The sequence below is a fragment of the Lepidochelys kempii genome, chromosome 7 (assembly GCF_965140265.1).
Source record: "Lepidochelys kempii isolate rLepKem1 chromosome 7, rLepKem1.hap2, whole genome shotgun sequence".
NCBI classification, from domain to species: domain Eukaryota; kingdom Metazoa; phylum Chordata; order Testudines; family Cheloniidae; genus Lepidochelys; species Lepidochelys kempii.
Window position 1 is genome coordinate 40,230,879 of NC_133262.1, and position 27,668 is coordinate 40,258,546.

General features: G+C 40.2%; 1 protein-coding gene across 8 annotated transcripts in view; it reads right to left on the reverse strand.

The window, feature by feature from the left end:
- Positions 1 to 23,152: 23,152 nt before the first annotated feature.
- The window catches only part of ATP2B2 (ATPase plasma membrane Ca2+ transporting 2), a 422,428-nt gene continuing 417,912 nt past the window's right edge, over positions 23,153 to 27,668 (reverse strand). For 5 of the 8 annotated variants that reach the window (XM_073352334.1, XM_073352327.1, XM_073352326.1 and 2 more), the window contains one exon: positions 23,153 to 26,757. In XM_073352334.1, the coding sequence (XP_073208435.1) occupies positions 26,446 to 26,757 (312 nt within the window). In that variant the 3' untranslated portion in view covers positions 23,153 to 26,445. The remainder of the gene's footprint in view (positions 26,758 to 27,668) is intronic. The other 3 variants (XM_073352329.1, XM_073352332.1, XM_073352333.1) reach the window with 1 other exon arrangement.

Consider the following 27,668-nt stretch of genomic DNA (forward strand, 5'->3'; position numbering starts at 1 on the left):
TGTCTGTAGGCAAGGACTGGCCTGTCTCCCAAGATTTGTGAGAGTGTTGGGTCATCCTTTAGGATAGGTTGTAGATCCTTAATAATGCGTTGGAGGGGTTTTAGTTGGGGGCTGAAGGTGACGGCTAGTGGCGTTCTGTTATTTTCTTTGTTAGGCCTGTCCTGTAGTAGGTAACTTCTGGGAACTCTTCTGGCTCTATCAATCTGTTTCTTTACTTCTGCAGGTGGGTATTGTAGTTGTAAGAAACACAACACAACACACCTCAACTCCACCCATCATCTCAGCGTAGTCCAAAATGGTGACACCCTCTATGACCCATCCCAAACAGAAAGAAAAATAATTGACAAATCACAAATGATACAAGCCTTAACTATTTACATAGTGGCAAAGAATCCTGTAGAACCTTATAGACTAAAAGACGTATTGGAGCATAAGCTTTTGTGGGTGAATACCCACTTCGTCGGATGCATGTAGTGGAAATTTCCCTGGAGAATACATATTGATTCTGCAAAATCTGCTGGCTGCGACAGACCCTGCCCATTTTGTTCTAATGAAGAACTCTTCTCTCTCACAGCCCTTCCAGCCTCACAGCTAAATCCTCAGGTTCTGGGGACAGCCATGCTGCAACCCTGACCCCAGTACCTTCTCGACTGCTCCTTATGGATAACTCTGGGTTCAGTCCTGGGACCCTACTGTATTCTGTACACCACTTCATTTATTCAGGTCAATACTGTATATGGTTCCTATCAAGGTTTATCAAGTTTTTGCCACTCCAAAATGTCCAGCGGGTTTAAGATCATGATGTAAGCTCAGAACTTTCTTTTTTCAATGTATGTGGTATAACCAGCTGATACCTGTACCCATCACCTCATCACTCGCTGGCTTTTCCCACAACCTCTATACAATATTTCATCCTTAAATTCCAAGTTTTCCAACTGTAAGCAGAAAGCTTTTACTGTGGCATTCAGTGGTGATAACTACATACTAAAGGTGGCTACATTTGCCAAATGATATTCCAATCACACACTATTCTGATATGAGGATCCTCTCTTTGGGAAGCTTTTCGCTGCTCTGGACTCCATTTGTGCCATCCCACATCCATTGGGATAAACCAGGAACATTTGCATTTCTGCAAGTTGTGGGAAGAGAGGAGACAGCCAGCTTTTCCTGAGTACCCTCATTCCCTTCAGCAACCAGTTCCTTGCTGTCCTACTTAGAGCAGTGCTTACAGTTAGCCTCTCAACAAGCATTCCTATAAGCATCACCACACCTGTGCCCAGGCCTCTGAGAGACTGAAATCATAGCGCTGCAGTTTTTCCAACTACCTGGCAAGTTGCTGCTCAGGATTTCTGAATCTAAAGAGCCATTGCAGGAATGCATGGTCTGTCCTGACCACAAGCTATTTCCCAAACAAATAGAGGTGACAATGTTCGATAGATGTAACCACCGCCAGAAGTATTTCAAATGAGGTGTAATAATTGCTCTCCAAAGAACGTAGATTTTTGCTGTAATAAACAACTACCATCTCAAGACCTTTGTGTTCATATCAATACTGCCACCAAACTGTAAGTGTTAGAATCTGTCTCCGACATGAAATGTGTTTTAAAACACAGGCTGAGACAGAAGCAGTCACGAGTCTTGCTACATCACACTCTGCTGACCACTGAAATGGTTTCTGTTTCTCATCCAACCTATACAATGGTTTTGCCTTAGTGGGAAAGCCACGAATAAACCATCTGTGATAGGAGCAGACCACTACAAAATGCTGCACATCTGAGAGTACCTGGGCAGTTCTTCAAAGTCTCAATTTTCTTTTTGTCTTTGAAAAGTCCACCTTCACTGATTGTGTGTCTAAGGTAAATTACCTCTTTATATGCAACTAATTTCTCTGGGTTCAATTTTCAGATTGGCAGCCTTAAGCTTATGACAGACCATTTGTAAATGCATCATTTCCTGTCCAAGGGTTTTAGCATGCACCAAGACATTATCTAGGTATAACACACAGGCGAAGAGTGGCAAGCCATGCACTCTCCATTAGCCTCTCAAAATGTGACAGTTGCATCGCACAGGCTAAAAGCCATCAGTTGAAATTGCATGCCTTGTCCTACTGGGAAAGCAGTCTTTTCCTTGTCCCTTGGGTCCACTTCCACTTGCTGATACCCACTTTCAAGACTCAGTGTGGTAAACCAGTTTGAGCCTCCATACAGCATTGAGCATGATAATGGATAACAATCCTGTTGACTTTATGTAGTTTTCTGTAGTCCACCCAAATTCTGGTATTTATATCTTTTTTCTTAACCAGGACTATGGGTGAGGCCTCCCTGAAGGCTCAATTATGCCTTCCTGATACATTTCCTCAATGACCATTAATGCCTCTTCCCTCTTTGCTACAAGTAAAAGGTGAGGTGGCTGTTTAATGGGCCAGTTGCCTTTAGTATCAAGCTTTTGCTGGGCCAGTGCAGTACAAACTATACTTTGTTGGATTAGGAGAACAACTGCTGATTCCTAAACAGAAAGTCACTTAAACCATTCTCCTGTTGTTCAATTAAATTTACAGCACAAGTCCTATGGAAACTCTGGGAATTTACCTTCACTGCTTTACCCCTTGTAGTTTTTTTCTATACCAGTATTTAACTAGATCCACTGGTTCATATTTTGGAACCATGATTCTTTTTTTACTATTTGCTCTGTCACACTTTTTTTGGGGGGTGGTGGGGGGAGTGGGGGGCACAACACCACAGAAAACTGTTCCTGCTTCAAATCCACAAGGACTTTAGCAGCTAAAATTCCCTTGAGATCCTGGCTTTCAAAGCAGCTTTCAACAACTCTTTACCTTTTCTTTGCTGAAAAGCTACCATAGCATATACCTGTTATAATTTCTGCCCCGGAGGTGGACTAACTTGTCCACTGGAAACTCATTGCCTACAAACCATGTGTTTCACATGGGCCATATCTTTAAAGGGAATTTCCACAGATTGAATTTGTAGGATAGCATTCCTGTAATTTACTACACAGTTATAAGCAATAATGAAATCCAAACCTATTAGCTTTCCACTACTTCGGCTATCCAGGCTTCATGCTTGAATTCCAGAGGTCCAATTTTCAAACCCAGTTGTGGAGCAGGTGTGTTCCCCAGTCACTGTCTGCATTTGAAACCTATTAGGTGGTTCAATTTTGGATCCCCTATTCCCTAGCATTTTTGCATGTCTGGTCTAATACATTATGTCTGAGCTAGTGTCCATTATTCCTATGCATTTCATAGATCTTATCACTCACTCAATAGCCAAACTTAGTGTTGCTTAATTGCCCAAATCTAAACAAAACAGGTGGGGCTGATCCTCCAAACTTTGCCCCTTCAGCTTGGTGTCCCTCTATTTTCCAAACTGGGTGACGAGCTTTCATTAGACACTTGTGATGCTCTGTCCTGTCCTCCTTTTGTTGATAAGTCCTTTTTATGGCCATTTTTTCATGGTAACAGCATTTAAAAGAACTGCCTCCCTTAATTTTTGCATTACAGACAATTTCTCTTGTTTTATTTACTGAATTTATCACTTTTCTTATTCATTTTAAAATGTCGTGAACCAGATTAGAATCCTCTTTTCCATCACATGTATTAGACACAACTGTACTTCCATCCTCTGCACTAATGCCTGCTTCCTTTTCTGGTGAAAGGTGACCCGGATAGATTTAAGTTCCATGGCAAAGTGCACAGCCTCGGATTGTCTTTGGCCTCCTTTTGCTGATCTTGGTCTGTAAGTCCAAGTCCAGCTGAGCATCAATAAAGCAGTCCATTGCCAGTTTATCCTGGAAGTCCTCACCGGTATCTGGATATGCCAGGAACACAAGTCTTTGCAGGCCCTCTACCACTTCCGGTGGAGCCTCTTTCCCTCTCCTTCCAGCTAGGCAGTGGCCAGCTCAGATTCATGGCTCGCTCCAAACTGTATGTCCAGAGCTTGAACCAGGCCTGACTATGTCCATCTACAGCACTAGCACAGCTAGGCCCACTCAAGCTGAGTGCTAGAAACCCCAGTCCTGTTCATCTTCCCAGCCACCCGAGTCGAATAAGCCTTGCAGAGAGTTTTCCCTCACAAATAGTGAGGTTGTTTGCATTATTTGAGCTGGAATAATCTGCCCTCAGAGTTACAGATGGAGAAAATGTCTGGTCTTACTGCAAGTACTCTGGCTGGCTCAATATCACATCCAGACAGCAGACTTCCACTTTGGTTTGTGTCCCTTTGATTTCCTTCACGACATGATTTCTCAGTACTTCAAGACCTTCCAATAGCTCATTTCTGTTAGCAAGTTCACCAAAGCTTTCCTGGCCCACCCTATATTGTGGAAAACCTCCTGGAACATGGCATTCAGTTGTTGGCCATCTCATCGATGTGTCTTGCCATTCCAGACTGGAAGTGTTGCATGTGGGCTTCTCGTCTGTCCAGACACTTTGTAGTTGCTTCCCCAACAAAGATTTCATCTGCGTCTGCAGGCATTTCTTGGGCCTTTCTGGGACACCTTCATATGCGGTTTGAATTCCTTTTGCGAGGCCTCCACATCTTGATTTAGATTTCATTCTAACTCCTTTTGGCCATTTGTAAATTGTTCCATCTTGGTTCAACAAGAATACCGTCTCACTGTCTCTCCTTGGAAACAGAATGCCAAAGTTCAAACCAGTGCTCCCCTTTGGACTTGAGCAGTTAGCCAAAATTCAGGGTCTTGCAGGTTGTTTCCAACAGGAGGAGAAATTGATGATGAAGGTATTTCTCTGATGCATGCCTGTTTATATATATGTACAAATAATGTACATAAAGTCTCGTTTCCTCAAACATTGTGGGAGTCAAACAGGAGACAGTTTCAAGCCTCTTTCCAGCCAACACTTTTCTTAAATGCACTCTCTGAACTTTTTCTCAAGGTTATGCTACCAGTGCTTCTTTGGAGCTCTCTTTTGCCTTCTTTGTCTGCTTCTGTGGCCCTTCTGCTGCTTTTCTCTCTCATGCACAGCTCCCTCAAATAATACCCTGCCCCCTACATTTGCATTCACATCCCTGAAAGCCCCTCCTCCCACATTGTTCAGACTCCTTATTGGCCTCATATGTGGCCTGTGGTTTGGGCAGTATTGTTTCAGCTACCTTACTCCCACAAAAGCAGTATTTACATTTATCCTGAATGAGAGAAGCTGTTATGCTCAGCTTCAATGAGGTTTCAGCCAACTCCTCCCCACCAGCAGAATAATACTGCTAAAAATAAAGTTTAAAATGAACAGTGACATGAAATACTAGAGACTGATTTTGATCCATGGTTAAAAAGATTGCAATAAAATAATGTGAAGTGATTGTCTCTCAATGCAGAATTCCAGCCTGTTTAAATGATCAGGAATGGCTCTATAATTGTTGAGCGAATGTTTATTCAGCTACCTGGAAAGGATCTAGCAGGGTACTAGAACTGAAAGCATGGCTGCAATTATTTTATGCTGACATAGGCTCTGCTTCTGCTACTGGGGCTTCACATTGGCACTAGTTTCCACTCACATGGATCCAGTTTGCAATATTGGGGCCCTTATGAATTGAGGAGCAATTGAGCAGCTCTCCCTTGACTTCTTTGTTCTTCCTCCCCCACCCAACAGCCTTCCCAGGACTTACATCTGCCCCTCCATATGTCATGTCTGTGGGCTGCTCTGCTGCCACTGGCCAGTCATCATTGGCAAGTGAAATAACAGAAGGACTTTGATGAGTCATTATGTACCATGACCCTTCTCACAAGGTTGGCAGGTCCAGAGGATGTATTAGATATATTGTGACAGGTTTCAGAGTAGCAGCCGTGTTAGTCTGTATCCGCAAAAAGAGGAGGAGGACTTGTGGCACCTTAGAAACTAACAAATTTATTTGAGCACAAGCTTTCGTGAGCTACAACTCACTTCATTGGATGCCTATCCGATGAAGTGAGCTGTAGCTCATGAAAGCTTGTGCTCAAATAAATTTGTTAGTCTCTAAGGTGCCACAAGTCCTCCTTTTCTTTTTGTAGATATATTGTGAATTCACATGCATGACATTCAATGCTAAAATATAACAAGGTAGACATTAAAATTAATCCTAAAGTAGGGTGTGAGAAACTAAGGACTGCTGTACATGGTGGGGTAATGTGGACTACAGGGGAATGACTTCTAAAGCACATTAACATGCTGCACATTAATTGGTACATGTAGACCCAGCAGCGTGCAGTGCTTTAGAAATCACAGCCTATAATGCACATTAACCTACCATGTTACCACAGGATGCTAATATTTCATTTCTAATATAATTAAGAAAGAAACTAGGATATTTATTTGATTTTTTTTTATCCTCAAGATGGACAAATGCATGCCTTTTGCTTTAAGAAGAGTTAACTATTATTCCTAGGGACATAAAAATAAGTTGTTCAGTCAGATGACTATTAAACTTTCGCTGCAACCATATTATAGCTGGCTAGAATACAAGAATAATGAAAAGTGTTGCAATGTACATCATTGTCTACTTTGGTAGTTGGCATGGTTTCAAAACACGAAAATCCCTTAAATTGGAATTTAAACTACATTTTTAATATTCAAAGCTGCCAAAAAGAAAAAAAAACTCAGACGTTAATAAAATCAGTGAAGGAACAGAACAAGCTTAAATGAAAAGATAGAAATAAATGTTTTTATTTCTAACAATTACTGTGAATCTCCATTCTCTGATCCAAACCGATGCAGAGTAGCCTGAAAATCTGCCAACTCTCAATACATACTATGACAAGACGTTTTGCCCCCTGGACCATGATTCATTTTAACAGCCAATAAAGTGGCAATTAGAAGAAAACCAAAACTGCATTTGGGGGCGTGAAATTCATTTTTATTTTGTTAAGAAAGCTTAAACAAATGGGCTGAAGTACTGTGAGCTTGAAGTTGGAGTTATAATGTTGTTTCAATTATGTTTGTGCACTTTTGGATGTCACTTAGGTAGATAAAATTCAAAACTCTAAGCATTAAATTTAGGAACTATAACCTCCAACAGATTTATATTGGCCTCCATTCTGAGGTCGAAGAATGCCATCTGCCATGATTTTTAAAACATTCTTCAACCTGGATTGCTTCAGTATCCTCCATTTCTGCTTCTCAATTCCATCACCTAGTTTGTATTTTCTTTAAGGGTTTCCTGTTTTTGAGAGCTTGAATAGTTTGTAAATAGTCAGTTAGCTTTGGACTGGCCCTCAGCATAGGGGTGAATGTCATTCTCTATGCCTAATATACCAATTAGTTTAGCTGATCTCTAAGATTATCTGTTTGAACTGCCCTGTTTTTCTAGGTGAACTGTTTTTATCATTATTAGCTGCAGCTCTGCTCATGACACAAACCTCACTGACTAAGCAGAGAAGAGCTTTCTCATGTCTTTCTGCTTATTCAATTAAGCTAAAACTTGTGTATTCAGTTTTAATAATAATGTTTTATTCCAAAAGATAAGAGTACAGGGCTAAAGGGGACCATACTGTGCCTTTTCTGATACTGACTTCTGCTTCTGGAAAGGAGAGATTTGCTAATAGGTCCACCAAACTCTTCCCTTGGTTGTCCACACAATTTTGGATACTGCTGTTTATGCTTTAAGAACAGAGGCAGCTTGGTTAATGGAAGACACCTATCCCCCTTGTGGCTGTGTAGAACTAATGCATTCTCCCTGCTGGTACATGCTCCTGCCCCCACATTTTTGAAAAATTATATAGAAGCACCATTGTGCTGCTATGTAATTGTAAAAGAAACGTTCTGATTCCTATCTCTTTACAAACTGTACCTTGAAAGTTCTGCTTGGAGCCAGTCCTGTTAGTGAATTAAAGATTGTTGCTACAGAGTAACATGCTATCTGCTCAGTCTCAGGCACATTGGTTCTCCATTTGGTTTTTTGCGTTCCTTAGTCTCAAATAACTCATCCAGACTAAAAATCTGTGTTTTGTTCATTATGTTAGCCATCTAACAATAGTTGTTTTTTCCCTTTTTAGAGCATTAGTGACACCAACAGTGTTCATGTAATATGTATCTATTTTGAATCATTCTCACCCAGCATAGTCATTTAGGGGAAGATTTGCAAAGACACAAATGGGATTAGGTGCCTAATTGGTACTAAAAGTCAATAGGAGTTGGCACTCTATGTAGTTACATTTTTCGATTTTGTCCATGATCCACCCAGAGTTCTCTTCCACTGATAGGTCTGACGTGAAAACAAACTGAGTAGTTCAAGGACTGTTATCAGTCCCTGATTTTCCAACAGAGCAAGGAGTAAAGCAGTCTCTGGGCTGGAGTGCTTTAAAGTTTTGACATCTTTAAAACCAACCCACTGACTCGCCAGCATATTACCTTAGAAGCCCCATGCAGTTTCCAGAGCCAATTAGCTAATAAAACACACTGGGTGAAGAACTCAGTTCAGTGCCTGTTTCAGTTCCTTAGGAGTGATTAGTAGCAACTGCTAGAAATACTTTAGTTCAGAGTAGCCTAGAATTGTCAGAATGCTCCTATAAAATTGTATCTGAAAATAGAGACATCACCAGAAATCCCAGTCTGTGTTGCTCATAGACCAACTGACTAACCTATGCTCTGAAATAGCCTGAATCCGATTACTTTGGTGCAGGCTTCAAAGCTCAGCATTTTTCCACTCAGCATTTGAATTGTGAGGGTGATTACATGGTTGGAGAGGAAGTCCTGTTTCAAATGGTGTTTTGTCTGTTTTGCTGGCTGGGCGCTCCACAGACAATCCTTGCAGTTATGTTATAATGGAGGCAGTATGTTACATTTGTAACACCTAGAACAGATGCCCTTATTTTATTCTGCATAAATAAACTGAAGCCAGTCTGCACAGGGGATTTTCTGTAACAGCCATGCATTACGTATTCCACACAAATAAATGCTGCAAAAGATGGGGAAAGCCTGAAAGTTTTATCATTTGCCCAGGAATAGGCAGAGACAAGAATTGTAATTTGCTTGAAGGTCTTTGCTGATGTCTGCTGTTCTTTTATGCTTCCAAAGGCTGTAGAGCTTCGGGAGAGAGTTACAACCATATGTATTTTACAGTCTTGCCATCTATTGTTATGAATAACAGACAATTTAGCTTGAACCACTTTGACTGACTTGTTTTCTAGTTTTATGGAGGATCTCCTGGTTTGGAGAGAGCTCTTTTATGTAATGTGGACCATCACCTGCAAGGAGAATACTCATCCGCCCAGATGCACACTGTGCCAGAGGATGAGGACTTCAGTATACAAACGATGAACCAATTAGATTAGAGCATCATATCAGTTTCACCCCTTTAATTAAAAAGAAAAGGAGGACTTGTGACACCTTAGAGACTAACAAATTTATTAGAGCATAAGCTTTCGTGAGCTACAGCTCACTTCATCGGATGCATTCAGTGAAGTGAGCTGTAGCTCACGAAAGCTTATGCTCAAATAAATTGGTTAGTCTCTAAGGTGCCACAAGTCCTCCTTTTCTTTTTGCGAATACAGACTAACACGGCTGCTACGCTGAAACCCCTTTAATTGCCATTCTACACACATGTAGTACTGAGTCCAGTTTATTACTCTCCCATGCATAAGAAACATGCCTTACAACTTTTCTACTAGGGTATGAAGTAACCATAACTCAGGCCGCTTTTAGAGGGCAAGCTCACCAAAATTTGCTTCAACAGTTCAAAGCCTACCCATTGTTGTTCTTCTCATCCGTCTCTGGTAACTGCTTTTCCTGGGCCAGCTTGGTGCTTCTCCCCATGGATGTGGTGGTGTTATATAAATAGCACATCCCGAGAAATTTTTGCAATGGCCTATAGTGTCTTCTCCTACACTGAGGAAGATGTCAGTAATCAACCCCAAAACTCTGAGGGCTCCTCACAATGTCAGAGGCTCCTGGAGTAATACTGACCACAACAGCTTCTGGGTTGGAGCACAGCTTTTCTATTCACTTTATAATTTTATATTAAAAGGCGCATACCTGTGTACTGTGACTATAAATAGCTTATTTAATGTGAGTGTTTGACAAATACCCCTAGCGCCTGGTATTGTATTTCCCTGTAACCACTGCCATAACATATTAGTCTCACTACAGCAATTAATTTCAGGAAACTCAGACTATAGAGTTATGTTAGCTTTAAATGGCACAAGAAGTAATTAACACAACATGAGTGACATACTTCCTGTCACTTTGAATATTACAGTCTGAAGAATGGGTTGGCATAGCTCCTGCCAAAAAAAGCTACTTGAAAGAAATAATAAATGTGAGCTGACGTTCAGGGGTGAAGTCTGGTAGCAGCACTCCAGAAGGACAAATAGAGCCACTTTGTAAATGGAATTTCTGCAAAACCTCCCTTTGCAGTCGTGAAGCTACAACAGCATATCTACAGTACCTTCTGTCACTAATATGGGCAGATTTACTAGGATTAGCTGTCAAAACCAAACACAGATACAGCTGTTGGGTGGGGGGAAAGTTCATTTTTATAAAACAGAACACTAAATGGAATATTGTTTGTAAGTCTCCACAGTTATCAAATGCAGCTTGGAGGAAATGGATGCCCTCTTTATTGGGTAATGAGAAAACCACAATACTGAAAGTCAGGAGATCTCGGTTCTGCTCCCAGCTCTGGTTTCCATAGATTTGAGGTTTTTAAGACCAGAGGGACCATTAGGATCTAGTCTGACCTCCAGCTAACACAGCAGTTCCTGCTTCAGGCCCATTTCTTCTTGCTGAACTAGAGTATATCTTTCAGAAAGGTATCCAGTCTTGATGTAAAGACTGCCAATGACAGTGAATCTACATAAGAATGGCCATACTGGGTCAGACCAAAGGTCCATCAAGCCAAGTATCCTGTCCTCTGACAGTGGCCAATGGCAGGTGCTTCAAAGGGAATGAACATAGATGATCATCATCAAGTGATCCATGCCCTATCATCCAATCCCAGCTTCTGGCAGACAGGCTAGGTACCCCATTCTGCCCATCCTGGCTAATAGCCATTGATGGACCTATCTTCCATGAATCTAGCTAGCTCCCTTTTGAACCCCGTTATAGTATTGGCCTTCACAATGCCCTCTGGCAAGGAGTTCCAGAGGTTAACAGTGCATTGCATGAAAAAATCCTTTCTTGTGTTTGTTTTAAACCTGCCACCTATTAATTTCATTTGGTGGCCCCTTGTTCTTGTATTATGAGAAGGAGTAAATAATACTTCCTTATTTACTTTCTCTATAATACTCATGATTTTATAGACCTCTATCATATTCCCCCTTAGTTGCCTCGTTTCCAAGCTGAAAAGTCCCAGTCTTATTAATCTCTCCTCATACGGAAGCCGTTCCATACCCCTAATCATTTTTGTTGCCCTTTTCTGAACCGTTTCCAATTCCAATATATCTTTTTTGAGATGGGGTGACCACATCTGCACACAGTATTCAAGATGTGGGCATACCATGGATTTATATAGAGGCAATACGATATGTTCTGTCTTATTATCTATCCCTTTCTTGATGATTCCTAACATTCTGTTCGCTTTTTTGACTACCACTGCACATTGAGTGGATGATTTCAGAGAACTATCTACAATGACTCCAAGATCTCTTTCTTGAGTGGCAACAGCTAATTTAGACCCTATCATTTTATAGGCATAATTGGGATTATGTTTTCCAATGTGAATTACCATGTCCTTAGGTAGATTGGCCTGATGATTAATTACCCTCACTGTTAAAAATTCCTTATCTTGGAGTGTGACAGTGGGTAAGCCACTTAGGGCCAGATTCTGATTCTGTTGCTCATGTTAATACCTTATGCTATGAAGTATTCCCATTGGAATCAACTGGAGTATTCACAGAGCAGGGTATTACTCAACTGGAGTAAGGGTATAGTCCACACCCATAAATTCCCTGCATTTTACATTCTCCTTCTATAAAATGGAGATAATGCTTCATTACTGATCAGGGATTTATATTTAATTCATTAATGTTTGCAATGTACTTTGAAAAAAGAAAAGGAGGACTTGTGGCACCTTAGAGACTAACCAATTTATTTGAGCATAAGCTTTCGTGAGCTACAGCTCACTTCATCAGATGCTGTAGCTCACGAAAGCTTATGCTCAAATAAATTGGTTAGTCTCTAAGGTGCCACAAGTCCTCCTTTTCTTTTTGCGGATACAGACTAAAACGGCTGCTACTCTGAAAAATGTACTTTGAGATCCTCAAATCATAAACGAGATGGAAATTCAAGAGTTATTTTCTTTATAGTACAATCTAACAATATTATGAACAGGCAAGATGGATAATTATTTTAACGAGACCAAATTTCCAACCTCCAAAGGATCTCATTTATTTATGATATCTTGTCTTGTAGACTGTAAGGGCTTTGAGGCAGAGACTGTCATAGAAGTACTTAATCTGCCTTCTTATGGGGGTGTGGACTAGTAGGTGACCTCCTGAGGTCCCTTCCTTCCATACATGTCTATGATTCACTATATATTTGTAGAGTGCCTAGCACATTGTGGGGTGGGAAGACAACCTGTCCGGCATCTTAGCATTACAGCAATATAAAATGCTTACAGCACCCAGAACAATTGGGTCCAGGGCTAGGGCTCCTAGGTGCTACAGTAGTATAAACAATAATTTCTAACGCAGCACTGGAAACTGCACCAGGGAAATCTGGTTTCCCTGAGGCCATACTTGGGGCAGTAATGTTCCTGCATTTCCATAAGTCTGCTGATGCCAACTGGTAGTAATTTAAATCTGTATTTCTAAGAAGTCCTTTCTCCGTTCTCGTGTAAAATATTCAGTTTTTGCCTGATGCAGGTTAGAAGACTGTGACCTACAGTAATGACTTCACAGCTAATATTACATACTATGTTAACTGGCAAGATCATGTGGTTCTACATCAACTGGGAAAATAACGTGCCACCAGTGTGTCACATTCCATCTCTTCCAAAGGTACATCTATACTTATGGAAGTATGTAAAGTACATTTCCTGCACACCCAGATAGCATGGGAATGCATAGCAGTGTGGATGGTGCTGCACTGCTTAGGTGAGTAGAGTGCACTGGATGCCTGAACCCTAGGGGTCTGTTCCGTACATTGGTCTCTGCATACCCAGGCAGTGCCTCCCAGGTCTACACTGCTATTTTTAGCAGAGAGGTATCCCACTGCATCCCTGCTGCCTGAGCCTTTCCCCATTGCAATAAAAGACTCTGGCAGGGAGGAGGCAGTGGGGAAAGGCTCCCCACCGCTGGAGCCTTTCCATGCTGCCTCCCCTGACCAGAGCCTTTCACTGCCACATGCAGGACCGGCTCTCGGCACCAGCAAAGCAAGCACCTGCTTGGGGCGGCACATTTCCAGGGGCGGCGTTCCGGCCATCCTCCCCCCCCACCCCAGCCCCGCTCAGTCAACCAATGAGCCCCTGCATGGGGCAGGGCGGCTGGCTCAGCACGGGGGTCCCGGCCTGTGGGCGGTCCCTGCCCTGGCCCCCCACTACTGGGGGGGCGGGGCGATGCGGCTCCTCCCCCCCACCCGCCACTGCTGCACGTGTCACAAGCGGTGGGGGGGCCGGAGCCGAGCCGAGCGGAGCAGTGAGTCTGCGTCCCTCCCAGTGGCTGACCCACCCCCCAGCTGCTCTGTCAGTTGCTGTTTCCTCTGCGGGGTGCGGCCGGGTCTGAGATCGGGCTGGGGTCCCACGGGCAGGAGGAACAGCCCCGAGCACCTCACTCCAAACACTGGGATAGCATTACGCATTCTTTTAACATTACTAGTAACAGTGGCTTCTGGTGAGCGCCGTTTCTCAAAACTGAAATTACTAAAAAATTATTTGAGGTCCACCATGTCTCAAAATCATTTCTCAGGACTCGCATTAATTTAAATTGAAAGTACCACTGCAAAAAATTTAGATTTCACTGAATGATTAAAAGACTACACAAGTATAAAAACCAGAAAAATTCAGTTCATATAAATTCTTTTAATTTATGAGCAACTGGGCACATCGGAAGACACTAACATTTTTCATTACAGGGTATAGTTGAACCCAAATTGTTTATAATTGTGATTTTGTTAAAATTAAATGAGTACACTCGTAGGAAATTGTTTTATTTCACTAACTACAAATTCTCTGTTTTCATTTTTTTAATTTTAAACAGTCAAAAACAAAATAAAACAAAAACATTGCAAAGTGCAAACATGTGTAAAAGCCACACACACAAAGAAAGGGGGGAAACCTAGAGCTGGCCCTGGCCACATGTAAACATTGCAATGAGTTTCAGAGTAGCAGCCGTGTTAGTCTATATTCTCAGAGTGTGGATGCAACCTTTCACTACAGCATGTAGCTACACATATCCTACACACTGCTACAAGTGTAGATGAGGTCTAAGAAGCTGCAATATCATGGCCCTTTATGCTATGTACCATGCATCATCTGCAGGGTTATATTCTCTGCAGCCTTCCACCTCCACATGCAGATTCGGTTATTGTCCCACTGAACCAAGATCTCATGCTTCCGCTGGCCAAGAACACCTGACAAGAGCAATAAAAGCAAGCTGTAGCACAAGCTCTGTCTGCTTTGAGACCGAATGCAAAAGTTCTTGGTCCAGCCTTTACAGAGTAACCACAAACACTTATTAACCAATATAACTGAGAATCCACAGACCCCCTTTGGGGGCTCCACCTTACTTCATGAACTTTGTTTCCATCTCTTGGTCTAACAACCAATGTCCTCTTTGTCCACCTGCACAATCTGGTCCTGGTGCTGTGAGAGCTCTCTCATCTATATCTTTTGGAAAAAAAAGCCTTCTTATTTATTTTTATGACTGCCATTGCTATAGTACTTGAGTATCTCACAAACACTAATGAATTCATCTGCACAACACACATCTGAGCTGAGGTAGAGAATATTGTCACATGCAACTGAGTCACAGAAAGAGCAGATGACTTGTCCAAGGTCACCCGGGGAGTTTGTAGCAAAGCCAGAGGTTGAGTCCCTGTCCAGTGCCCCAAACGTGACGCAAGTCTTCATCTCATTTCAAATCATTCTTATTAGTATAACACCAGGGCCCCGTTACTGCAGGCACTGCACACACCCGTAAAACACAGTCCCTTTCGGTTGAAAACATGGTCAACAAGTTCTTAAAATTCAGGAACATTTGGAGCCCAGTGATGGACTATTTATGTGCTCATAGAAGGAACAAAGTTGCCATGGCTTCAGGATACTTTATCCCTGTCAACATTTATTCACAATATATACAATTTGGAAGAGAGCTATTAAATTGTAGAAGTTAAACACAATTTATAACTCAGAGGGTCTGCATAAGAGACAGAGATCAAGAAAACAGCAGTGTTTGTCTGTTGCCAGTTCATTATTTTAAGCTGCTTTGATAAATCCATTTATTCCAGTGATATTCCAATGATAGCCTGTGTGTCACGATGCTGCAAATATTGTCTGTCCAAAGTCCTAAGCGTCTGGTTCAGGTGTCCACCACAGCCCCAACGGAGCACTCATTTTTTTCTGAGGTAGTACACCTCTACGTGTTCCAGCTGAGAGTTTGTACAAAAAAGACATTGCACACTAGCATGCTGTATTGTAATTGAGAGAGGGGCTGCATATTGGCTGACAAACACCAGCAGAGGCTGTCAACTCCACTCTGAACAGTGTAATTTTGCAGAGCAGCAAAACGTTGTTTGCTCTCAGAGATTCAAACTGGTCAGTCATACACTCAAATGCTTGCAAAAATTTATTTTCAACATGACTACTGCTTGTGCATTAGAGTCAATATGAGGAAGGTGCCCAAGAACTCTCCCAAAACCTTACTAACCAGTTGCTAGGAAATTCAGATTACCTGAAGTGAAAAAGGCAGCAGTGTCAGGGAAGACAGTAAGCTGTGAAAAGAGAGTAGGCCCCTGGGGACAAGTTCATTCCTGGTTTGACTCTCTTGAAGTCAATGGAATTACGGCAGGGGGTCAGTTTGGACCCTAAGACAAGTTATGAAATAATAAAACTATTATTATCTTGGTTATCAACTGAAACAGGAAACAAGAGTTACAATAAATGTGAATTATTTCATCCTAGAGAAGATTCTGGTATGAATTGGAGCAGTTTGGGAGTCAGATCATTTGTTCATTATTTATAGAAATAACTTGGATAATGGTCTTCAAGTGTAATTTCCAAGCACATAGATAATACAAAATTGGAGTGAATGTGAGGAATAATGAGAACAAATTATATCAGATTCAGAAGGACATATAATTTTATGGGTTTCAGAGTAACAGCTGTGTTAGTCTGTATTCGCAAAAAGAAAAGGAGTACTTGTGGCACCTTAGAGACTAACCAATTTATTTGAGCATAAGCTTTCGTGAACTACAGCTCACTTCATCATGAAAGCTTATGCTCAAATAAATTTGTTCGTCTCCAAGGTGCCACAAGCACTTCTTTTCTTTATATAATTTTATATGTATCTGGGCTAATAGGCTGCAAATGTAGCCCTCATTGCAGATTATTGTAAAAATGGTGACTCTTGGATCAAAGGATCAAAATAGTTAGCATTTCCTTGGTGCAGTTTTGCTGACCCAGAAAGCTGGAAACCAGGGAGAAAGTTTTTCAAAGCTGTCACTGTCAACGAACAGGAGTTGGTGAAACAAGGTGGTGTATTGCAAAAGGGACATATGTTGAAAAGGGACGTATGTTGGGACGTATGTTGAAAGAGGTTGTATGGGTGCAATATAGGCAATTGTTGACTTCACCTGGAATACTGTCCCCCCTCCTAAAATAGCAGTCATTGGCCCCAATGTTCATTGCACCTACAAATCAGGTACTTAGCTGAATGGGAACGTGTACCAACAAAAATAGAGGGTAGGTTGGGGCTTTGAAAGACCAGTCTCCTCCTGAATTATCCAAACCTTTAAGAGGTCTGCAAAATAGGCATTGATATCTATTACATTTCCTGCACCTCATGCTTTCAATGGGACTGGATATACCATGAAAATAGCTTCTCTCATCTCTGTATTGCAACATTTCCACTTCTGAGCTTGAACCATACCTGGCCATGCAAGGGTGCGCGGAACTAAATAGTGATAGAGTGGTTGGCAAGAGATAAGTCCAATTCAACTATTTTTATATTTGCTGTATGTTGTTTTCACCTGTTTATTCTTCTCTGAAGATGGTTTGTGCTTTGTGTGTTCCTCGTAACATTTAGTTAACAATTTTTTAAATCTAGAACTGATTAGCCCACTGAAGATTTCTGACGTAGGCTGCTTAGCTCTTCAACAGCTCTTCTCCTACTTGTCACAGTAAAAGCTCCAATCTTGTGACACATGAATGAGGATGCTTCATGCCTTTCAGGTTTATGGCAGAATTCAGCATCAGAACTTTGCTGAGAGAGAGTCCTTTAAACAAACAACAGGAGGCCAAGTTCTGCCCTGATTTAAACACGGTGAGAGCCTCCTGGCTGCAGTGAAGCTTCACATGCTGTAAGGTAGGGTGGGATCAGCCCAGAGAACTTCACTTTTGAACATGTTTCCCTGGTGGCTTTGTCTTTTAGTGAATTCTAACTGGCTTTCGAAACAATTGCTATTGGGATTAGGCGATAAGATAAAAGCCAACCCAGGCCATCCCTCATCTCTTGAAATAAACCTGTGAGAATGGTTAGGCATTTTTGTTTTTATTTTCTGGTTTCAGTCAGGCCTAGGAATTAAAGTATATATGGCTGTATGTGCTATGAAAGCGCTATTTATGCAACATTTCTCATCGATTCATAACCAGGAATATATATAAAAAAACATCACAAGTACCTGTTTCAGAATATTACTAGAATATACATTTTCAAACAAGTATCTATAACTTACAGGTATAGAACGAAACCTGTGAAAAATGTTGGGATTTATCCATAACACTAAAAGTATCTTGATACTGTGACAGATATCACAATCCCAGGGACAATCAACAGCCTCTTAGCTCCTGGAGAAGCTGTAATACTCTCCCCAATAGAGAAGAATGCAGTCATACATAAACCATTCATAAATTTAATACAACAGTCCCCAAAGATACAGCATGCAGTTGCACAATCTGTCACAGATACAGCCTCCCCTCCTCTCTAAGCATCATCCTCTCAGATCACCTTGGTGTATAGATGCCATATAGCAAATGAAACAAGTGGAAGGGCTATATGTGCTGGACGCTTTTCTCTCATTCTGAGGCCAACTGCTTGCAGCAATTGGATATATGTAATCCCATGTTGTGGCTGTGATGGAGAGAAAAGTAGCATTTTTTTCCTTCTTCCCTGTGAGAAGAGCATCTGCCAGGTTTTATTCATTAGAACTGTTCTGAGCGGAAGACAACTTGATGACTGGGCTGCCATTTCTGGCAACAGGATTAAATATTTCTCATTATGACAAATTTTGTGGCTGAGATTCAGAGGAGACCATCTTCATGGGGATGTGTCTCTGTAGGGTTCAAATGCTAGTGTTTGTGATATTTTTCCTCACTGAAATTTTAGAGATGCTGGGGAATTTTTAGGGTGCTACAAATGAGCTAGACTTGGACTCCTATTCATGGCTTATATGAAAACATAGCATGGAGGTGTTGGTTCTTTTTATTGGTGGAGATGACTCCGGCATCCTTCAGGGTGGAAAGATTGCCAGGGTTCCCCAAATAAGCAGCAGTAAGTTATTTGCTCCATCTCTTGATAATTAATCATCAGCCCATCTCTAGTCTTTCTAGCAAGGTCACTCCAGTGCCGATAGCACTGTGTTACTGCAGATAGCACCTAGAGTTCTCCAATTTCCTTGATCCCTCTCCATCTAGTTTCAGGTGTGGATGTAGCAGAAACTGCACTGGGCTCATTGATGATGTCTCAATAATTAGCAAAAGTCAGCTGTCCGTGCTGATTTTTTTAGATCTGTTTGTAGACTTTGATGTTATCAGCCATGAGGTTTTATTGACTGGACTACAGATGTTGGCTGGAATAGAGGGTATCACTCTTAAACGGCTACTTTCTTTGTTTTCAGAGAGCTCTCCAAGAGAGGTTTTAGGTAGTAACTCAAACTCTTCAAGCTGTCTTGCAATTTTTTTTTAATTCACCTTTGCTTTTCCATACGTACATACTTTATGAAGTGTACTTGGAAAGAATTGGGGAACTAGTTCAGCAAGCCTCAGGTTCACAGTAACTCCTGCAGGCTTTGTAGGGAATCAGCTGAGCATGAATAGTAAGGAGACCGTGGGAGCCGACTTCCTAGGAGACATAGTAGGGAGGAAGCTTAGGAATTAGCAGAACTTTTATTGCTCCCCAGCATAGTGGGAACTAGGCAAGAAGAAAATAGCGAGGCACTCTCTGAAGCTTCCAGGCTTTGAACACTCTCTAGAACACGTGTGGGGCATTATTTCTTGTGAATCTCCTGAATTATACAGTTGCTTGTGAACACCTTAGAAAGTGTTCAGGAATGCTAAGTAATAAGGAGGGGCAGTAATGCCACAGGACAAGCAAGGGGTGACTGGGGAGCAGAAAGGAGCTAACTTAGGGAAGGCTGCTTTGGAGGTAGAGATGGTCCTTTCCATCCTTGCCCTGGTCCATGTTGCCTTTGAGGTTAAGATCTCTGCAGGGTCCCTGCCTTTCCCTGACTCCAGTGCCTACTCCCATGATTTCTCATGCAAATTAGTGTATTCTCCCTGCTTATTTTATCAAGTGAAATATATACACATTATCCTTCAATCAGCATAAGCAAATTGTGTTTAAGTTTCTGCACCAGCTTCAGCCTGCTCCATGAAGCGGGTGTGTGGTACACATGTGCATACATACAAGCAGTTAATTGAAAAGTTTATGCAGTGGCATTTCTTCCTTTATATGCTTCAAGCACAGGGACTCACCAATTGTTTAGGAACATTGTTAATCCTTGATTTACTATTTTCTCTCTAAGAGCCTAGCCTATGCATGATGTAAACTAGTGAGCAAGTGAATCGGGTTAAATTTATCTGGATTTTCACTATATAGGATTACAATGGACACTACTGACTTCTTAACCACAGAGAGACTATTGATCTCTCCATTTATTAAGAGCATAAATTAGAGTCAACATTTTAAAACATGAGTGCGAAAAATAGGCATGTTAATCCATATTGAGTTTTCAAAACAAAAGTGACCTAATATTCTGTGATGAGGAGCATCTGTCTCCAAATAAAGTTAATTGGAGTTTTAGGTGCTCAACACCTCTGCTAATAAGGTCACTAAAGTACCCAAAGTTTGCAAATTTTGGTCCAAGCTCCTCCAGGACATGGATGCCTGCAAAGCTGAAGGTTCCTCATATAATGCAACTTTGGTTGCAACCTTAATTCTTCATAATAAATGAATGCTTAGAACTTGCACTGTATTGTAGACTGGAGCAAAAAAATGCAGGAGGACTCTAAAATCATGTGATCTATAATTTATATTTTCCTTGGTTTTTAAATAGTGCCTGGTGTTAATCCAGACTTCCCCACCCCTCCTTTTATTGGCGGGATGGGGAATTTTGCACTGTGTCTAAAAAGGCACTTACAATCTTTGTCAAATCAGTTCAGTAGTAGACCTGTAAATTGTAAACAAAAACCAGACACACAAATATTTTCATGAATACAAGCACGGTAAAGTTACGTATGATTCCTGGAGTAATATTATTTGAGGGTATTAAGACCACCAGAGTGCATTTGCGAACCATAAAAAGTCTTACAGAGTTTAGTGCCAGGGTGTGTTATTCTTTTCCGTTATTGTTTAAACAATATCAGAAGCCATACAGGTGATGGAGGTGATAACCCAACACACACAATCAACAGTAAAAGTAAATATTTCTTGAAGGATGCCATAGGATTGAAGCTGTCACTTACAATCACGATTGGATTTGCTACCTTCAGGATTGTTTCCCAGACCATTCATTAACCAAACAATAAGCTAAAACTCATAAGAAATATTATTCTGAACAAATAGTTTTCCCAGCTCTGCTCAGCAGCAGCAACACTGGAAAAGATGCCTAGTAAGAAATAGAGTTAATTAATTTAAAAGCGTGGTAACCTGAGATATACAATTGTGCATTTACAAAGGAATCTTCTTCATACTCAGATGAAGCATTATGCCTGAATATGGAAGATATATAAAATTGGTGCTGTCAGCTCAGATAGAGTAGAACAGAGCCATGAGAAACATTTACTGTGCAGAATTTGAAAGAATAATGAGAGACCAAGGTAGCATGCTTTCAGCCATGCAAAGTTTACACCTTCCTTAATCAATATTCCGTTATTAAGATGTCAGGTTTAACTATGTACATTTATCAAAGACTTAGCCAAGGTTTCTCTTTCATTCCCTACGCCAAATTGTTGTAATTGTCAATGGTTACATTAGATCAGATATTCCAGGATTTTCAAAAGCACCTAGATGACTTCCCATTGGACTTGTGCTCCTGTCATGTGGATGCTTTTGGAAATTCCACCCAAACAACATAAAGGAAGTGGAAACAGGAAAAATATCACATATTAGATTTTAAAACAAAGGTAGGGCAACCAAAAAGTGTTTCAAGCCTGCTGACTGCAGTCAGGGGAAACATAAGGAGAGCTACAAGAGCAGGATGACAACTAGATGTAGTGGCTTAGAGGCACTGAAGTTGTTCTGGGAATGCATGAGTTCTCCAAGAAAGCTACTAGCCTGTCAGTAATTAAATTACTTAGGGAGTTTTCATTTTGAAAAAGAGTAATTTTCCTCAATACATTTTTTCAGAACCAAGCACGTGGTTAAGGTTTATGGGTAGATATTTTGAAGTGCCTAATTCCCACTGGCTTTCAATGGGAATTGATCTTATAAGTCACGTAGGTGCTTTTGAAAATGGTGCTTTGAGACAGCATTGCCAATTTTATTCCCTGCTTTAGTAAGTCTTATTTCAGCCTGCTAATAACGAAAGCCAAAGAAGCCCTTCTTTAGAAAGTGCCCATTATAAAAACGGGTAGACTGGCCTAAGAGAGAAAATAGGACACACATTTTTTCAAAGCCTTCTCTTCAAAAGAGAGAGAGGCACATTTCCTCTGTGAAGGGATATATTTTTTCAGCAGCTTGGATGAGAATTATTGTCAGGATATTTGGATAGATTCACCTTCTCTGCTTCTGCAACTTAGAGGGTGCAAAGCAGCAGAGTATTCCTCTGGTGTGAGGGAATTCAAAACTGGTAAAGCCAGCTTCTATATCAGTTGCCCTCTACTACTCCTGGCATGTGGGGTATACTGGGGAGGGTAGGGACATAGCAAAGCTTCATTCTGCTTTGCCATTCCTCCAGCAGTGACTCTTATGCCAGTGGGGTAAGTTAGAGCAGCCCCTAGGCTGTTTTAATTCATGGCAGGGGCAGGATTTTGCAGAATTAGAGAATCATAACCAGCTCCCCATGGCTTTTTGCATCCCTGCATTGAGAGGAGTTTGGACAAATCAAGCCCTGTGTGCTAACAAGAACAAAAGGCCCTGCAACATCAAATGCAGAATGGGCATATCCCAAAAGCTTGAGGGTCCTTCTTTCAAAGGGAGGGATTCAGATTCTAGACTGAACCCCATGGAGTGGAAAAAGCATTGGTGCGTGCTTTAATATGATTACTGGGGCCAATATGGAGGTGAAGAGGAATGACGAAACATATCAAGACAGATATACTAAAACGACCACCACGAGTGCAAAAGTGGTAGGAAAAGGTACCTCATTTGTATTAAAATATACACTCAATGCACGGCTAATGTTAAACTACACAAGCCTCCTATGTAGGGGCTTCATCACTACCAACACACACATAAAACAATAGGCACATCTTACCTCTGATCCCCAGCACCCCAAGCCACCACTACATGGACAAAGTAGTGGAACCAGACTGCAAAACCTCAGTTAGGAATTGCAATCTCTGTCACTGATTGCTAGCACCACAGTTTGTTAGGAGCAATGGTGATCTGGGCTGGCTTGTCAGGGTATGTGGTGCAGACCTAAGGTTGTCATTGTAAGCGCTTTACGATGAGAGGCTTTCACAGTCATTTTCATACCATTACTCCCCCCCACCCCCGAGAAAAAGCATGCATGCGTGCAAACACACACACACCCTTTGCATTAAAATATGCCCATGGGGTTCAAGTTATGTTTTATTGATGTAAAGTGAAAATAAAGAAGGATGTTAAGTTCAGACCATTATTGTTCATGCTGCTTTGTGAATTTATTTTTATTTAATTTTCCACTTGTGCTCCTGCCAGGAGATATCTATTAGACAGTAAGCAGCAAGAATAAAACTTTATCATTTTGTTTCAAACTATAAAATAATTTACATCACATATTTTACTTACTTTTGTCTTTTTTTTGTTGTTTGTTTTTTTGTTTTTTTAAACCACAAACATTCCAGCATCACACTGTAGGAATAAGAATAAACAATAGAAAGCATAACCTTTTGCATAGTATTAAATGAACAGAGACAGTAAGTTCTTTATTTACAATTATTTTCTAGATAAAAAAATTCATAAAAACAGATGAATTAATATATATTAATAACCCCTAATGGGACGGATTGCCAAATGTACCACTGTATTGTTTTCCACAAATCTCATGCTGCTAAGTACAGTATGTAGAGAGCAAGCATTTATATATTGCAGTGAATTTTAACAAACTGATCATTTTGGTTTTTGATCCATTGTTCCCATCACAGAGAGGTCAAGCAATAAAAGAAATGAATTGTGATGCATGACTTGTAGTTTGAAAGGTCATAACTATTCTATGTTTTTTTTAAAAAAGTCTATCATTTATCATATACATAAAGCACAGTCTCTGCTCACAGAAGCCCAAGTTTTCTATGCATCTCAGTTTATATATGCTGTTACTATATATACACACAGAATGCTGTGTTCATTTATTTTTAAACAGTTTTTCAAGTCTGCAAATGGTACCCTATTGGTATTCTGAAGGGGTTCTACTCGACGAAAATTAAATCAAATGAAACAGAAAGAATCTGAAGAAAAAAACAGCTTGAAAATAAAAGCCAATCATCATTGTTAAGTTATTGACAATTATGTTCCAGTACTGACAGATTTTGTAGCTGCTCAAGTCCAATGCAATGACAGAGGCTCTTCCCTATAAATAGAACGGAAAACGTTTTTTTCTGAACATGGTATCCCAAATAGGCCATAGAAACCCAATACATGTTATACAAAGGTCAGTCCCTGTATTTACAATCCAAGGAACAATGCTTACTAAGTTTCAATCACTTTGCTACTAAGAATTAGCTAAATTCAATTATGTTGTCATGCCAGCTTTTACTGTTAAGAAATGAGTAACGGTATCTGTTGAAAACAGTTCTGTAAGCCTTGAAAGATCTGCTGTTCAGTGAAAAGTTTGAATCAGATAGTGAGCTATGAGTCTGAGCCAAAAAAACATTCAAGCTTCTGCACAAAAGTCCGGAAGCTGGCAATTGAAGCTGATTAGAGTTTTACCTGGCTGAATAGTCCTGATGCACCCTGAAAACTGTTTTAGTCATTTCAATCTGCAGTTTGGCCAGGAGTCTAATATTGTTTGGAGAGTTCTCTGGCTTGGAATAGTTCTTGTGACTGCAGAGATGCACCGCTTTCTTAGCCAACTTTAAAACAACACAATACAACAACAAATCAATTTATCAAGCTAGTTTGAAAGTGTTTTTCTGGCATAATTGATCATGTTATTCAAAACGTCTTTTGCACTGTACAAGATTATGGAAAAGATCATATGCTTGCTGAAAATTCTTGAAGCAAACTTTGTATTAAATACAAAATTATTTATGAAAAATCTGTGACCCACAAAGTGCTTAGCATTCAAGTGGTTGACATAGTGATTATATAAGCTCATAAATTTAAGTTACCAGGGCTGTTACCATCTTGAAAAATATTTCTCACCCATGATACTGCAGGTTTTCAAAACAGCTTCCCTTGTAGAAAGCTCAATACATAGGTAAAACAACTTTGTTAATTAGCTACAGTATATTTTGTGACTACAGGAAGACAAGCTTGATAAAAAAAAATCACACAAAGCACATTTCAGTATACACTTCATAAAATTTCATTCAGATCTAGATAGTGCAGAAAATGATTATCTTTTTCTTTTAAAAAGTCAAAGCAACAAACCATAGTGATTTTCCATCCAAAATGCCAACAGCCCATAGTCTTGTAATTAATAAGGAAATAAATGTCTTAATTACTAACTGAAAAGAATCAACACAATATATCACAATATTTCAACACTAGTTTGATCTCCATACACAAAGCCAAATATAACTTATCTTTGAATTGTTATTCATAAACTAAACTGAGTTTCATATAACAACTTTTTAAAAAAAATACTTTAAAGAAGCCATTGCAATACACTGAAACAATGAAATGGCCTCCATCATTGAGTGTTGCACCGAAACAAGTTCAAGCAATTTATTTATTTAAAAAAAAAAAAAAAACGGGGGGTGGGGGGGAAGAAAACCTGATCATTTCAACTTTGTATTTGAAACAAAGGAAGCCTGGTCACTGCCCTATATATAGGATAACAATGCTACATCCAATGTGTTACATTTTGGCTTCTTTTGTTATTTGCTAGCAGTATCTACATTATTTAACCAAAAGAAAGAAAGAAAGAAAAAAAAGGGCAGGCAAAATCAGAACACGGTTGTAATAAAACATCCAAGGTGCAATATTACAGAAGTTTTCAAAGAGCTGAGCAATTTTTATACTACTTCGGCAGGAAGTGCTTTCTTAATCCTACAAATAGTTAAGGATATTATCTACAGGTTTGTAAACAAATTACATTCTTTTTTTTTTAGGACATAAATAAGTTAAAATAGTCAGAGCAATTTGAGCAGAAACAAGGCAACATGCCAACAAAGAAACTTTATATATAACTATATAGATAGATAGATATATACATATATATAGTTAATTATGTATATATTTCTATGTATATATCTCTCTATATAATCTCATAAATGTTTATTAAGTTTCTCTGTCCAACTGGTGCAAATCTACTGTGCAAGTTAAGCTTTGCAACTTCAAAACCATTATTTAAATTAATCTATACAACTGAATCCATGCCACACAAGCATTTCAAAAAACTCACAGACCAGTGAATTGGATAAATAGCCTCAGAAAAAAGTCCTCTGCATTTACTGCTTAAAAAAAGAGAGAGAGAGAGAGCCAGTGAGCATGAGAGAGAGCGGGGTGGGGGCTGGAAGTGCACCGTACATTCATGCAGGAGGGTTCTTTGTTTTTGTTTTTCTGCAAGGGAGCAAAAAGGGGTATGTAAATCAGCCATTCATTCTTTCCCCAAAACCACTGTGATCAGCAATCCATTCACTTGTCACAAAGTGAGTAAGAGTTCAAACAGCTTCTCAGCCAGCACAGTTTTTTATATATCTATCTATCTATCTATATATATACTTCTGTCGCTGTTTTATTTATTTATTTTTTGCAGTGAACTTTCAGCTAAAGTGATGTCTCCAGGCTATGTATTGGGCTTCCTGGACTAGAAGAGGTAGCTGATTTACTTGTGTCAGTTGTAAGATTTATTCCACTGTCGATAGCACTGTTGTTTTTGTTCAGCGAAGACGGTGGGCTAGAGTTTTGCTTGAGAGCAGGGTCTTCTTCTAGGTCTGTGTCATCGATGAGTGGGATGTGGGGTTGGGAATCTTCTATCCTAAATTCAGGATGAGTCATAAAGTTGTGAATGGAGGTTCTAGATTCTGGTTTTTCTAACCCTTCATAGAGAGAGCTACGGAATGCCTTCACGACGCGGATCTGAGAGGAAAAAGAGGAAAGAGATGTCAGAGGTAACAACCTTTAGAGAACACTGCTAGAGAATACTTTTTGAAAAATGTAGCATATGGTTAGGGCAGTGCAGGCAGCTGAAGTCCATAGTCTCTGGATGTTATATGCATAAACAAGTGGCTCAGTTTTGTGCATTTAGAGTGTCTGTACAAACTGCAATATTAAAACAAATTGAGTTTAAAGCCATCAAAGAACTGATGGGAAGCACCAGTTAAAGAAAGCGAACGTCCACTCATGTGGTACATCCCTAGTAAAAGACAAGCCATGTTAATTTTAATGCAAATGTAGAACCATGCATGTTGATAGTTTTGCAGTGAGTAAGTAGAAAGGCTTTTTTTTAAAAAAAAAGTCTCATTTGTATCGTAAAAAACCCAACATATAACATATCACACTTCACAAAGGGGAAAGCACAAAACACAGTCAGATCGGTACGTATGAGACACACACACACACACACACACACAAAGAGGAGCCAAATGTACAAACAGGAAAAAAAATGTTTTCAAAGCAAAAGCAAAATGAAGGCAGCCACGAGCACAAAAAGCCAAGCAGACAAAATACTAGGCAAACCCATGCTACCACAAAATGGGGACACAGTTACCACACAAACACAGATAACTGGCACACAACGACGACACTTGGAAGCCTGGATAATGTGAACACAGAATTGTTGATCCAACTTTTTTTTTTCCCTTCATGCATATGTGAAGTAAACACTCGAGTATAGACCCACTGTTTTAGCCGTTTAATTTTTTTTTACTATATAAAGACCTTCTACAAAATAATGTATTGATTGTTGGGTTGCATAGAATAGCAAGTTCTTTCTTTTTCTGTGTCTCAGTTGCAAATATCCTTCATAAGGTTAAATTCTGAAAGCTGTA